A 16,394-nucleotide genomic window follows, 5' to 3' on the forward strand; every position below is an offset into this window, starting at 1 on the left:
TTTTAGTCGATGCTAGTTGACCAGGGATATGAGTAGTAGTTGGCGCCACATTCGTGTTTGAGACTACTAATCTCCTTGCATTTACTTGTTGTTCTTGTTCTCTGACTTTTTCTCGTTTGTTTTATTATTATTATTATTATTATTATTATTATTATTATTATTATTATTATTATTAATATTCAAATGCAGGCTTGCGGAGTTGGCTTCTACTTCACACAGTTTTTTCGCTGTAAGCAGCTTTCTTGTTTTCTCTCGAGTTGAGGGACTCTTTGGTCGCGCTCTGCTTTATGGGTATGAATTGTCGCCGTCATTTTTCTCCCCAGACCCCTGCTCATGGTTTTTCTATGGGCGGGATACACTGGGTATGATGATAAATCGACGCTACCAAATTTGCCTTTCTCCTAATTTTTTTCCATGACACCTGTTCTATTTTTAATTTTCATCTACACGTTTAACTTATCTTTTCATTTATTCCAACTGTTTTTTCCACTTTTTAAAATACTACTTATTTACCTACTTTTTTAATTTATCGATCAATTTCGTTTGACGTAAATCTAATCTGACAAAGTGAGATCACTTTTACTTCCTCTGTCCCGCATCAAATTTTTATTTTAGCTTGTCTGACTAATTATACTTGATATCCTTATTTTGAAATGAACCCCATCACTATTTTTAATCACAACTACACATTTAAGCTCTATATTATTAAAATCCATATAATACTATGTTTGCGAATGATAATTTCATTTGAAAATATAGATTTGACTTAAATTTAATGATTGGCAAACACAAAAAATTAAAATTTGGATTTAAGTCAAATCCACCATTGTAATAAAAGTGGTTAAAGATAAGGATTTGAGAATGACATTCCAAATCTTGTTATTCTCAAATTCTTCATTAATGATTTCATAATTAAAATCTACATTTTGAAATGAAATTATTGTTCCCGAAACGCAACCTAAATGATTTTATATTTATATTTAATATCACATTTTTCATAACTTATATTTGAAAAAATTGATAGTACTATCCAACCTTTCATCTATTCGCTACGATAATTCAAATTTAGATTATTTTTAATAAACCAGCCTTTGCCCTTAGTTTGCTGTTAGCATACTAATAGTGTATGTTGATAGCAAACTAAGGGCAAATGTTGAATTATTATAAAATAAAAAGTTACGCTGATAGCTAATTAAGAGGCAAATTTATCAATTATATTTTTCATAAAAATTTCTCTTTCCGTCCCTTAAAGAAGTGTGTCACTTTATGGTGTTTTATTTATTATTTCTAAAAGGAATCTTTCGATTTATATCACAAATTTTGGAAAATAAACTTATTCATCCTCATTTTAACATTTTATAATCCTTATGGTATCCACATGTTTTTCACTAAGTTGATAAAAATATTTTTTATTAGTTGTTATCCCTATATTTTTTCCACTAATTTTTTTTTTTATTTTTAAATATTTATGATTCTTACATTTTTAGCATCAAATTTATTTGTTTAATAACATAATATATTCAATATCTAATATATTCTAATTTTTTTCAATTTTCACAAACATTCTTTATAAAAAGTTTATTACGAAAAGAAGGAAGTAGTTTTCTGTTTGATTGAATCTCACTAAGATGGAAATAGTAGCGAACCAAAACATACGTAAAAAGTGTAAAAACTAATTCGTACTTCCTTCAAACCCTACACCACCAGTCATTACTAAACATGAGTGTAGTAGTTACACTATTAGTCCAATATACTAATACTACTTCCTCCGTTCTATAATACTTGCTACTGATAATGATATTTTTTCACAAGATATGTCACACTCGGTGTCAAGTATTATGGAAGGGAGAAAGTATTAAATTAAATTAAATTAAATTAAAAAAAAACAATCAATTATTTCCCTTTTTCAAAATTCTCAACCTAACATTATCATTTCAGAAAAAAAAGTGGTACCAGATCATCTCACTTGTTTATCCACCAAACAACCCTTAAAAATTTCCTATTTTTCTCCTCCTCCACTTCACTAGTCTGTCTTCTCCTTCTCTGTGTTTCTCGTGATACCCCTTTTTCCTTTTCTCTTTCCCTCACATGGCTTCTCGCCATTGTACAATCTCCTTATAGTTACTTGTTTCTCTCTCCATTTCTCTTTCTTTCTCTAAAACATACTGACAACAATGAGGCTTATTTCCTCATTTTCATTCTTCATAATCCTTCTGTTACTGCTCTTGACTCACCGATCTCACTCTGAGCCAACTCAGGACAAGCTAGCACTCCAAGCGTTCCTTTCACAACTCCCTCACTCTCCCCGTATCCAATGGAATGCATCCGACTCAGTTTGTAAATGGGTCGGAGTTCTATGTGATCCGGCCCAAACCCATGTTCGTTCCCTCCGTCTTCCTGCTGTTGGATTAGCGGGTCCCATTCCTGAAAACACAATCGCACGTCTATCAGAGCTTCGTGTTCTTAGCATTCATTCTAATAGTCTTACTGGAAATCTCCCTTCTGATTTCTCCAACCTTACTTTTCTCCGTGCTCTTTACATCGGAAACAATCAGCTTTCTGGGAAATTTCCAACGAGTTTGACTCAGTTAACTCGTTTGACTCGTCTTGACTTGTCCAACAACAATTTCTCAGGGGAAATCCCATTTGCGGTCAATAACTTGACTTCATTAAACGGGTTATTTTTACAAAACAACAATTTCTCGGGTCCAATTCCGAGTATTAATGCAGATTTAACTGATTTTAATGTAGCTAATAATAGCTTAAATGGTTCAATTCCAGAAACTCTCAAGAAGTTTCCAGAAACGTCTTTTGCGGGTAATTTACAGTTATGTGGTGACCCATTACCACCATGTAACTCATCCTTTTTCCCTTCACCATCACCTTCACCAATGGCTGTAGTTCCTTCTTCCCCGGCAGAGGTAGGGGGAAAGAAGAAGCTATCTAAAGGAGCAATTATCGGTATATCAATTGCAGCTGCATTAGTATTATTACTGTTACTGTTATTCTTATTGTTCTGCCTATTAAAGAGGAGAAGAGATAAAGGTTCTTCTACTACAACCACTGCTAAATCTGCCGGCATGGGAGTAGCAGGCACAAGGGCAGTTGGTGCAGGGGAAGCTGGCACATCATCTTCAAAAGACGATCTGACCAGTGGAACTGGCCCGGAAATCGGGGAGAGGAATAGACTAGTGTTTGTTAGTGGTGGTGCGTATAGTTTTGATCTTGAAGATCTGCTAAGGGCGTCTGCTGAGGTGTTGGGGAAAGGGAGTATAGGAACGAGCTATAAGGCGGTGCTGGAGGAAGGTACTACGGTGGTTGTGAAGAGGCTTAAGGATGTTGTGGCTGGTAAGAGGGAATTTGATGTGCAAATGGAGGTGTTAGGGAAGTGTAAGCATGAAAATTTGCTGCCATTGAGAGCTTATTATTACTCTAAAGATGAGAAATTGTTGGTGTTTGATTATCTGCCTGGTGGTAGCTTATCTGCTCTCTTGCATGGTATGAATCTATTCTCTGCAACTTAATTGCATTTTGATTTACTAACCAAATTACTATCATATTGTATAATTTTCTAATTGTTGAGTTGATTTGAGTCGTTTTTGCCATTTTAATGGAGTAATTCCTTACTTAGTAATGAAGTAATTAGCTTGAAGTGATTACTGTTTAGAGTAGAATGAAGGAGAGTTTTGGTACACTGGTTCAGATCTTGATGTGTTGTAAGGTGGGACCCTTGTTTTGTTCATCAGGCTGCCCTTTATTGTTTAGGGTTTAATCAAGATTAATAAAGTAGTGTAGGAACAGATAACCATAATTGTAAATCATCACAAAAAGATAAAAAGAATAATAGTAAAATAAACAAAATCAAAAAGATAAATAAAATCAAAAAAATCCCCCTTATCAAATCCTACCATTCACAAATCACTCTTATTTACTGAGACCTCCTCGTGTTGGAAATAGACATTTAGTCTTTTTTTTAAGGAATTTATTGAAAATGAGTTTTTTTTGGTGGTGGTGGGTAAAGAATATAGTAGATGATAGATTTCTTTACTTATTTTGGTTGCTTCTAGCACACTAGTACTTGAGATGAGTAAGATAGTTGAGCTGGCCAACAATGGGAGAAGGGTATTTTTTTTGTTTTTTTGAATGAATATTTTAGTTAATAATGGAAAATTCGAATTTAAGGGTTGTGAGTTGGGACCAAGATTGCAACATACCCTTTCATGATTTTGAGCACCGACAAAGTCCTTGTGACTTAGGTAGTATAACCTCCTTTTTAATGATTTGTGCCAAGCCACTCTGTTTCATGAGTGTCCTTTCACATTGCTCACCTAATAAATTACATAAAAATCATGAAAAATTAAAAGAACAAGAAAAAGAATGGTAATATAAAAGTTTAATTATGCAAAGTTTCATCAGAACCTAGAAATTGCTCTGGAAGGGGTTGATTGACCATTGTTTTATTTTGGTAGAGCCGTCAAAAGTTCTCATGATACACTACTATCTTAGGAGGTGGTTTTAGTGAATAACGGTGATTTGTGAACTAAATAAATCACCCGTATGTGGAAGGATTTGATAGGGTGAGAGTTTTGTTATTTTATTTTACCTTTTTGGTTTTGTTTATTTTACTATTAATCTTTTTGTCTTTTTGGAGTGATTTACAAATCACCGTGATTGATTAGGAAGTTCTGCTATATGGCTTAGTGCTAAAGCACTTTGATCCATTGATCAACATGAGTTTAACATTTAATAAATGAGTTTAAACTTGTAAGATTTTAGAAAAATATTTAAGGGTAAAATTAACTTGATGTAACATGTTGTTAAGGTGTTTGGAATATAATGTAGCATACATAATACAAAAAAGTGATTTATGATTAAAGTTAAATGATATTTTAGTTTATATGGGTTAAGTAATTCGATACTCTATACGACTATCCGTTTAGATGAAGATCGGGCTAGAGTCAAAGCGTTCTTGATACGCTTGTTAACTTGGTCAAGTAGTGTCAAGGATTCTCGATGTATTTATTTACCAACACAAACACGAATTCTACAAGATACAACCTATTTTTTTGGTTCTACATTGACATTCAATGAAAACCATTCTAAAAGGGTAGTTTAGACTTTTTAGTTAGATATAATATTTTGTTCTTTTGGGGACCATAGAGCTATAAAGCATGTGTTAAGTTTTGGGGTGCTCTCTTTTTGTGTGGAGAAAGCTGATTAGTATTCTAGATATGGATGCGTAATTTGGGGAATTCCCTTGGGAAAAATTTCTAACTTTATGCAACTGTTTTAGTGGTAAATAATGTGACACTTTTGTGGCTGTTGGTGAAGAATGTGTGACTTATGTGCTTGTTTTGGTTAATTAGAACCAAAACAGCAGATTTTGATTAAAATAATATAGATGTTTAGTTTGGTAATCTCACTAATTCTATTTTTGGCTGAGTGATAGAAATATTACAAATGAAAGAAGACCTAATTGAAATGAGACTTTCCTTTTGCTATCATCTATGTTCAATTTTGAAGACTACTATGGAATTCACTTTGGTCAATAAGTGATCAAGTTAACTTCGTTCTCTTAACTATGAGTAGTGTTTTTTTTTGGGCTTTGACCGTTTGGTCTACTTTTCTCTAATAAACAACCAACAATCAACAACTAAATCTTACCAAACATCTCCATAATAGCTGACTTAAAGAGCTAGTTTAAACTGTTGGCTTACTAACCATTTACTTCCAGCTGGTCAAGTCAAACATCGCTCATCTCAACAATCATTTGCCAAACAAACCTTTCACCTTAAAACCTGAGCCAATGAGTGAAACATAAAGCGTCTGATCAGGATTACGACTTGTTTAGGGATGGAGATAATTAGAGATGCTCTTTCATGTCATTTTCACCTGTATTTTTCTTCTTCCACTTCTCATACACAACCATGCCATTTATGAAAAGGACTTGTTTAGTGTTAATGGGGTGCAAGTGTGTATGACTGCAGGTATTTGTACCCATGTGATCTAGAAATGCCTTCCTCAGGTACTTAGAAGCCAAAAGTACACCAAACCCACCTCTTTTGTTGAACTAAGATCCACTTTGTTTGTGTCCTTGGAGGTATTAGATATGGCCTAAGACATGATAGCGCTTAAAGAAAAATAAGGTAATAGATAAATAGAGAAAGACAAATACTAAGCTATCACGCAGCTCTTTCATTAACTCTAGGTTTTGTTTTTCATTCCTAATTAAATGCCTAATTTTGTATCAACTTTGAGTATGATTCCGAGAATGTATGTGACTTGGGATTATCTATACTGGTTTGTGAAACTGCAGGAAGCAGAGGTGCTGGGCGTACATCTCTAGACTGGGATAACCGGATGAAGATAGCCCTTGGTACTGCTCGAGGACTTGCTTGCCTTCATGTATCAAACAATCTCGTCCATGGCAACATAAAATCATCTAACATCCTCTTGCGCTCCAACCAAGACCCTGCGATATCCGATTTTGGACTCACTCCTTTGTTCTCCCCCAACACTACCTCTAATAACAACCGGATTGCTGGGTACAGAGCCCCAGAGGTTGTAGAAACCCTAAAACCAACATTCAAATCTGACGTGTATAGCTTTGGGGTCCTCCTTTTAGAACTTCTTACAGGAAAATCCCCGAACCAAGCTTCGTTAGGAGATGAGGGGATCGATCTTCCTAGGTGGGTACAGTCTGTTGTCCGTGAAGAATGGACTGCCGAGGTTTTTGATGTTGAGCTTATGAGATACCACAATATCGAAGAGGAAATGGTACAACTTCTGCAAATAGCAATGGCTTGTGTCTCAACCGTGCCTGATCAACGACCCTCAATGCCTGATGCCCTACGCATGATTGAAGAAATGAACCGGAGTGAGAGTAACACAGACGATGGTATCCGGCAGTCGTCAGATGATCCGTCCAAAGGGTCTGATGGTTATACCCCGCCCAAGGAGTCGCGGACACCACCTTCTTCTGTTACCCCTTGATCAAAATGCACAGGGCCCAGGAGGCATAATTAAGTGTATAAATTGCCCAGAGAATGTGGAAATGGAGCTAGAGTGAAAAGAACAGTGCATGTTTAGTTTTCCTTTTTATTATTTTCCTTTTTTTTTTTTTTACAATTTTTTGAGGTTAAATTTGATTTAAATATTTTTTTTCCTAAAAAATTGGGTTCACTGTTACATGTGTGAAATAGTTTTTAGAGGGACAAAAAAATGGTTGGATTTTATGGTTGGTTTTATGTAAAGGGGTTAGGGGTTCCATGAACTTATTGGAATTTGGCTTTTGATCATTTTATATAAGTTGGTGGATATATTCTGATTGGGTAGGGATTTTTTTTATATTTTTGTTGAAATTATCCTTTGTTTTATTTATATCTTCTGATAAAATATTTTCCTGGAGAATATTTGCCTGTTGTCTATTGCGTATTGGGGCATATGATCTTTCCAGCTAATGTCTGTTAATTGATCAAACAACTACAATATTTAAATCATGTCTTTCCTGGCCTGTGTTATGTGGTGTCTTTTTTGTACCATTTAATTTGTTATGCTCCCTCCATTTTTATTATTTAGCTATATCATTTAGTATTTTAATTTGTCTTATTTATTTTACATTATTTTTATTTTTTAAGTAAGATAATTATTTTTTTGAATTTCATCTATATATTTGTATTATTTTAATTTAATTCATATAATTTAATCAACCTCTTTATTTATTATCAACTAGTCACTTTTTTTAAATTTATATTATTTCTCTTTACTACTAATTCAATAGAAACAATAATATTTAATATTTAAATTAATCACACATTAAAGTAGCCGCATCCATCTTTTCCTCTCTTTCCTTTCTAGAAAAATCCTAATCTATAGTTGGTTTAGAGCTATCATTAACTTTTTAGTTGATGGTAAGCCTTTAGTTTTTCCGTTTTAAACTTTTTGAATATGATTAGAATAAATATTTGTTCTTTACCTACAAGAGAGTTGTTTTACCCATTCATTGGGTTGATTCTATTGGAAAATGATTTCCTTGCCTTTCATTACATCATTTAGTGAATAAATACAAAAAAGAATCAATAGTTTAGGAAACTAAATAAAATACAAAATAATTGCCAAGATAAGAAGATATACAAATAATTCTATTCTAATACACCCCCGCATTCAAATCGGCAGGTTTACGGACGCTAAGTCTGGAGCGAAAAACATCAAATAGAATTTAAGGAAGGCCCTTGGTAAAAATATTGGCAATTTGATACCGAGAAAGAACATGAAGCACTCGAACATCCCTATGTTGCACCTTTTTCCGAACAAAATGAATGTACATCTCAATATGTTTAGTGTGTTGATGATGAATGGGGTTGCCCGAAAAATATACAACACTAACATTATCACAATAAACGAGAGTGGTCGTAGGAATGGGACAATGAAGCTCAAGAAGCAAGTTACGAATCCAACAAGTCTCAGAGACAACATTAGCCACACCAAGATATTCAGCTTCAACTCTGGACTTAGATATCATAGGTTGGCGCTTAGCAAACCAAGAGATCAAATTGTCACCGAGAAAGCCACAGTCTCCGGAAGTAGAGCGACGGATGTCAGGAAAACTGTAAGGCTCCATCTAAGCTACGATACAAAGTAGGATTATCATATTGAGAGACAGCGTCAGCACAAAGTTTGCTCGATGTAGTAATAGAAGTGGAAGCAGGTTTACACTGAGACATGTTAGCTTTATTTAGAATTTGAGCAGCATATTTTTGTTGAGAAAGAAATAAACCTGCAGAGGTACGAGAAACAACAATACCCAATAAATAACTGAGAAGACCTAGGTCCTTCATGGAAAATTTCGAACTCAATTTGGACATCATAGACTGACGAAGACAATCAAGAGAGGCAGTAAGAATAATATCATCCACATATAAAAGAAGATAAGCAATGTCGGACCCATGGCAATAAACAAACAAAGAATTATCAGAAATGCTATTATGAAAACCAATAGTAGTGACAAAATCAGCAAACCGTTGATACTAGGGTCCGAGGGGCCTACTTCAAACCATAAAGAGATTTACGGAGAAGGCAAACATGATCGGAACAACTAGGATCATGGAAACCCAATGGTTGATGCATGTATATTGTTTCATTTAAATTACCATGAAGAAAAGCATTTTTAACATCCAATAGATGTATATATGGACCAAGACATAGAAAAAGTAATACTCAAAACAATGCGGATGGATGCGGGCTTCAGTATGGGGCTAAAAGTCTCATCACAGTCAATGTCTTCCCTTTGAGGCTTACCATCACCAACCAGATGCGCCTTATAGCGCTCAAAAGAACCATCAAACTTGGTTCTAACCCGGAAAATCCACAAGGAGTGAATAACATTGGCATTAGGAGGCCGAGGTACAAGATCCCAAGTATTATTTTCAAGGAAAGCCTAAAATGCTTCTTTCATAGCCTGTTTCCAGTTTGAGTCACGAAGTGCATGTGTGGGATTTTTGGGAAGTGGGGAAAATGATATGGATAGGGTGTGAGAGGTGTATTTTGGATTGGATTTGAAAATGCCATGCTTACTACGCGTAATCATGCCGGGTGGAGATGAAGGTGGTGGGGAAGGTAGGCCATTTGGGGATAGTATTGGGCCGGAAGGGGGAGTTATAGGTGCAATAGTAGGCGAAAATGGGCTAGGCCTAGTGCGTTGAGAGGGGGAAGTTTGTGGGGATAAGGAAGAATTCACAAGTGGGCTAGTGAGCTGAGGCCTAGAGGGAGACAGACGAGGGCTCTGAGTGTTGGGAGGTGGCGGATTATTGGGCCCTGACACATTTAGGTCGCTGGTTTGTTGGAGAATGAGGTAAGGGTGAGGATAGCCTAAAAATTTATAGTCTTGAGGAGAGCATTGCGAGGATCAAGAAAAAGGAAAAGTGGCTTCGTCAAAAAGAACATGACAAGAAATAATAATTTTATGAGAGATGAGATCATAGCATTTGTAACCCTAATGCGAAGAGGGATAGACCAAAAAGATACATAGAGATGATCTAGGTTACAATTTATGAATTTTGGTGGAAGGAATGAGAGAAAAAACATAAAAACCCAAAACCTGAAGATGTGTATAGGAAAGAGATTTATTGTAAAGTACGTGAGTAGAAGTAAGATTGCCAAGTAATTTAGAGGGAAGAATGTTGAGAAGATATGTGCCGATATTTAAGGTGTAAGGCCAAAAATACGGGGAAAGATAAGCATGACACAATAATGTACGAACAATATTATTAATTGAAAGAATAATTCTTTTGGATTTTCCATTTTAAGAAGAGGTGTGAGGACAAGAAAAATGAAGATGAATACCCTGATTATTGCAAAATTGGTGAAATGATTTATTATTGAATTCACCCCCATGATCACATTAGAAAGATTTGATTTTGAGTTCAAATTAGGTATTGACAAAAGCATTAAAATTCACAAATATATTATAAACTTGATATTTGCAAAATAATGGAAAAGTCCATAAGAAATTAGTATAGTGATCAAGAAAAAGAACAATATTTGTAGCCCGAAGAACTCGAAACAGGTGAAGTCCATAAATCATTATGAATAATGTCAAAGAGACGAGTACTAATAAATTGAGAATTAATAAAAGGCAATCTAACATGTGTACCTAGGGACAAGAAAAACACACAAAAGATGGAGTTTTATTACATTTAATAGAATTAGAAGAATACAATGAATTGAAAATCGCATTTTCCGGATGACCTAAACGGGAATGTTAAATACTAGAAGATGAAACAGAAAAAGCTGAGATGTGGATGACTGGATGGTATCTCCATGTATCGATTGGAAGGGATAAAGATCGTCAGTGCTATTAGGTCTCAGAACAATGCTCCACGTGGCCAAATCCTTCACAGAAAAGCCAAAAGGATCAAATTCAACGGAAACCATATTATCATAAGTAAATTTGCGAATAGAGATGAGATTTTTAACATGTTTAGGGGCATGTAAGACATTTTTAAGGGTAAGAGATTTATGGGAGGAAGGGAAGGAAAGGTGACTGTGACTGTAAACCCAACTTATATGACTATTACCAACAATAATATCATATTTAAATGATGCTTTAAAGGAGAATAATTCATTAAAGTACCTTGAGACCGAGTTATATGTGAAGTGGCACCGATGTCCATGTAGTATTGCTCATCCGGAGAGGATAAAGACATAATGTGCATGGCTTGATCAATATCCGTAGGAAAGTAGCCCGTATTTGGTGGTACTGGTGCAAAAATTTTGGGCAAGCCTTAGTCCAAGGAGCCCAACAGCCGAATGTCCATTTGAGGAAGAAGGATTGATGTGTTTCTGAGGAGCCCAATTGGTACTGGGAAAGGGGCAAGGAGGCTGGGCCTAAAATTGAGAGGCTGTGCCATATTAATTAGAAACACCACGGTTGGGCCTGGATGAAGGTGGACCTTTGTGACGTGAGCCTGCATACCCGGTCTGACCATTGAAGTGGTGGTGGTTATTGCGGTTGCCCTGGCCAACACAACGGGGTTGCGGTGGCCACCACGGTGCTTATGTGTGTCACGGGATTCAAAATTTTCATTATTGTTCAACGGGGAAGGTTTTGGAGTAGTAACAAGAGCCGAGTCATGAGAGGGTGAAATATCTTTGTTGTTTGAGTGCTCTTCTAATTCCAACAAAGAGCAGAGAGTATCAAAGGATGGAATGGGATTCATATGTTGGACCAAAGAACGAAAAGTGCAGTAGTCGGCACTTAAACCATGAAGAACTTGAAGAGCCAATCGATTATCAAATATAGTGGTGCCAAGATTTTTTAGGGTGATAACAAGATTTTAAAGTTCATTACCATAAGCCTTTTCATTAGGAAAACTAGATAAAGAGAGTTCATTGAATTGAGATTCAAGATGTAGAATGCGGGATGTCTTATTGTTTTGAAAATTATTTTCAACTCAATTCCAAGCATCGAGAGCACAATCATCGGAATGAACAATTGATTGGAGAAGAGTGGGACTAATGGTACCATAAATCCATGTGCGAACGATGTCATCAAGACGTTGCCAATCAGAATCTTTTGGCATCGATGCCTTAGTGGAGTCATCGGGATGAATATGGTTATCCACAAGATAAGCCTGACAATGAGGTTTAAAAAGAGTCACCCAAGTATTGAAATTGGTGCCTTCTTCATCAAGTTGAATAGGGAAACAAGTCTTAATATTAGTAACCAAAGTGGCGGGATAAATTTTTATGGAGGATGCCATAACAAAGACAAGAAAAAAAGCAAGAGAGAAGAGAAAAGGGAAAGGTGGCAGGAACCCTATGATGGTGGCTAGCCGGAAAAGGGAGAGGAGGTGGAAGATAAAAGTGGAGGAATCAAAGACCTAGGCAAATGATACCATATTGGAAAATGATTTCCTTACCAATGTTCTTTTTGTTCCCTGGCATCAAGGTCCTTATTGGGCCTCTCATTTTTGGGCCCAGTCCCCTTGCCCCTTTCCTACTACCAATTGGGCTCCTCAAAAACACATCAATACTCCTTCCTCAAATGGACATTCAGCTGTTAGACTCCTTGGACCAAGACCAGCCCAAAATTTTTGCACCGGTACCAATACAAATTCAGGATACTTTCCTAAGGATATTGATCAAGCCATGCACACTCTTTCTTTATCTTCTCCGAATGAGCAATACTACATGGACACCGATGCCACTTCACATATGACTCGGTCTTAAGGTACTTTAATGAATTATTCTCCTTTAAAGCATCATTTAAATAATGTTATTATTTGTTGTAATGGTCATATGATTCCGGTTCACAGTCATAGTCACCTTTACCTCCCTTCCTCCCATAAATCCCTTACCCTGAAAAATGTCTTACATGTAGTAGCCTGTGATGGTGGCTAGCCGGAAAAGAGAAAGGAGGCGGAAGACAAAAGTGGAGGAATCAAAGACCTAGGCAAATGATACCATATTGAAAAATGATTTCCTTACCTTTCATTACATGATTTAGTGACACAACAAAAAAACACGGAGTTTTTAGACAGAAAAACATATAGTTTTTCAACGCTTTTATGCGTCTAAAATTATTTTTTCAACGCTTCAGAAAGTGTCTATAAACTTAACATCACAAATCTTCGACCCTAGATTTTAGACGGTTTTCTTCTTCTATATGAGATTGTTTTTCCGACGCTTAAGGTTGTCTGAAATATATATTTACACACCGTATAAACACAATTTACGTGCTCACTTTTAGATATTTTAAGTGTTTAAAAATTTTCGACGCCTTTATGCGTTGAAAGTTTTTGCGACGGTAAAAAGCGTCTAAAATCTTAATACATGCTATACTCCATTATAAAAGGCTAACGAAGTAATTAATCAAAAGTTAAATTAATTAAATGGTGTTAATGTATTCAACAACTAGCCATATCAAAAAATTGCACTTCCTCTATATATTTCTTTAACATATTTTGTTAAAGTAATTACATATATGTTCAAAATCATTCCATGGTAAATGATATTGATCAAAAAATTACATGGTAAATTAAGAGAATACAAAAACTAAAAATTAGCTAAAATTCACAAGTTTGCATTGTAGTTGCCAAGCTTCAACCACCAAAGGCAATGTCTTTCCCATTTATCTCTCATTAGCAAAAGTAAATCACTTTAAAATATGCAAATAAATAAACAATTTAAAGAAATATATTACTCACTATCAAAACATCACAAGATCAATAACAAAATCCAAACTTAATTCTTATTTTTCACAGGGACATAGAGAGTATATACAAAACTTAGTGCTGACTATGGCTTATCAGTTCTTAATGCTACTTTATACCACAAACATAGCAAGTTCTCTTCATGACTTCTTCTCACCTGAAAATTTCCCTTGTAGTTAATCAAGTTTGTTCGATTCCTTACTTTGGTGCTCAGAAGAGTACATGAGTACTCCATACACAGATATTACAACAAATTTGAATCAATTCTACTTCTAATACAAAATAAGCCAAGACTCAACTTCTAAACTTGTTCATACATCATACTTCTATATACACCTCTTAATTTAAAAAAAATTCACAAAAATAAAATTGTCTTTTTATAATTTCAACTTGTAGGTAGCCATCAATAATACAAATTGTTGTAGGTAGTCATTTAGTTCCCAGCCTTTCATTCAATTAAACCGGGGATTTTGTTCAATCACATTAAGTTCTTATGCCTCATGAACTAAGACTTTGCTTGCACATTAGAGGGTATATGAATAGGGCGGTAATTTTTGTCAAGCTAGACAGCAGTTGCTTTAGCTTTGAGCACAGGCTGCCAAACAAAAGATGTAGTTTCAACTTTAACTTTTGTCAAGCCTGACAGCAGTTGCCTTAGCTTCGAGTACAGGTCACCAAACAAAAGATGTAGTTTCAACTTCACCAACAAAAAATTGCCTACGACTTCACCATGAGATGAGAAACACGGTAACATATTCATGGCTCGTTTGCTAGCATATTCCCGTATTGAAGTTCCATTTGAAAAACTAAAAATTAGCCTTAAATGAATCTTCCCACTAGAAAATGTCCAACTAGAACTCATATAGGTAGAGCTGTTCAAAAGTGACCCGACTTGAAAACCCGAACTGAAATCGAAAGTAAACCGACCCGAAAATGTGTTCCATTTTTAGGTTTATCGAACCAACAATACCCGAACCAATTGACAACCGAAAATAGGAAAGCAGTAACCGAATTTTGTAATCGACACATAACCGTTAACCGAGATTACTCAAACCTAATAATGACCGACCCGAGTCATATCCGACCCGAATCATGCTCGAAACCGAATTCGATCCGGCTAAAACCGACTTCACCAGAACAAATTTTAGATCGAACTGCTGTAAAGCTGAACCAATTTTAACATAGAAGTATGATAGACTCATATTCAATCATCTTATTAGTTAATCTAATAAAGTGTTAGATATTTTAATAAATTAAATTTTATAAATATATGGCTTCATATACTTAGAGTTAATAATCAATGGTCAATGTTTATTTAACTACTTTTGATCGAATTAGATGAAAATTGATAAAACTTTATAATTTTAATTTCCAGTCAAACAAGTAAAAGTAACAAAGTAATAATGATTACTAATTAATTTGCATTTTAACTATTTTGCCTTAAGTAAAGGTAATATTATCATCAATTAAAAAATGACTAACAACTTAATTTGATATTGATTAGATCGATAGTAATTAGTAATATGTAGCCGAATTCTGTTTTTTTTAAAAATAAACCGAACCTGATCTGTACTCGAAAAACTGAACCAATTAGTAACTGATGACAACCCAAGACCAATTGACACTTGACACGAACTTCAAGAGACACCAAACCGATGCCAACATGATAGCTTGAATAACCGATCTCCAGCCGAACCGTGACTAACCGAATCAATCCGAGTGTAACCCGTTGTGTAACACACAGCCAAAAATAACCGATCCGAAATACAACCGAATCGAATGACACCCGTCCGAAATTGACCCGATCAACCGAATGAACACCTCTACATATAGGTAATGTGCAGTTAATTTTTTGTGTTAATCTGAGATGTGTTGTGTGCATTTAAGTTGAGGCACAGTCTAGAAGATGCTGCAGTGCTTTACAACCACAATTGAGTCTTACTCATTCACCAAAGCATCCCCCAATTGCACTACTCGAAAGCCTAATAAAGGTGAGTTGAAAACATGAATTGCTAGAGTGGAGAGAAAGAAAAGATAGGCAGATAGAAAACCATTCTCTTTGCAAAAATATTTAGAATTGAATAAGAAAAATTTACCAGATGAAAAAGGCAATGAAAGTGGCGTCTCTGCACGTCATCAAGACTGAATTGGGCGCTTCACAAATTCTCTACAACTTATCACCGTCAGCTCCTTTAGATTACAACACATGAGTGGGAAATGGAAAGCGATAATTAAATATAACAACATTGTAGCTAAATTCATACTTCTCCACGGATAATAAAAGCCTTAATTGAACAAAATGTTTTATGTACTTTGTTTCGTTTATGAAAAAAGGAAGTGCAAGAGACACTTAAAATACCTGAAGTGGAAGTGTTATCAAAACCAACAGTCAATGAAGTGGAAGTGAAATTTGATCCTTCTGTGGAAATGACCTGAAATCCTGCAACACAACTTAGCCTTGTCTGGGGGTGATCTCCCGGAAAACCCCTCCGATGCTTAAGTCAGATCGGAGATGAGAGATCGATGAATGAACAATAATAAGTTGAACGTAAGAATATAGATATCAGAATAGTGATGGTTTGTATTTAGGTAGGTTGATAAAGATGATGGTGAGTAGGGATTTTAGCAGAGTTTCCAATATGATATTTTTTCGTACCTTTGTAAATGGGGATGGCAGCTACT

At 35.4% G+C, this 16,394-nt stretch overlaps 1 protein-coding gene across 1 annotated transcript; it reads left to right on the forward strand.

Annotated features, from left to right (window-relative positions):
• Positions 1 to 1,860: 1,860 nt before the first annotated feature.
• Positions 1,861 to 7,410, forward strand: LOC130824550 (probable inactive receptor kinase At2g26730). Its single transcript, XM_057689606.1, has 2 exons — positions 1,861 to 3,498; positions 6,317 to 7,410. The coding sequence occupies exons 1-2, from the start codon at positions 2,175 to 2,177 to the stop codon at positions 6,991 to 6,993; spliced, it is 2,001 nt and encodes a 666-aa protein (XP_057545589.1). The 5' UTR covers positions 1,861 to 2,174; the 3' UTR covers positions 6,994 to 7,410.
• Positions 7,411 to 16,394: the final 8,984 nt, after the last annotated feature.

This window comes from Amaranthus tricolor, chromosome 9 (assembly GCF_026212465.1).
Source record: "Amaranthus tricolor cultivar Red isolate AtriRed21 chromosome 9, ASM2621246v1, whole genome shotgun sequence".
Lineage (NCBI taxonomy): Eukaryota > Viridiplantae > Streptophyta > Magnoliopsida > Caryophyllales > Amaranthaceae > Amaranthus > Amaranthus tricolor.

Coding starts and splice junctions, on each gene's coding strand:
- LOC130824550 (XM_057689606.1), top strand. CDS start 2,175: ATGAGGCTTATTTCCTCATTTTCATTCTTCATAATCCTTCTGTTACTG. Junction 3,499..6,316: donor CTTATCTGCTCTCTTGCATG/GTATGAATCTAT, acceptor GTGAAACTGCAG/GAAGCAGAGGTGCTGGGCGT.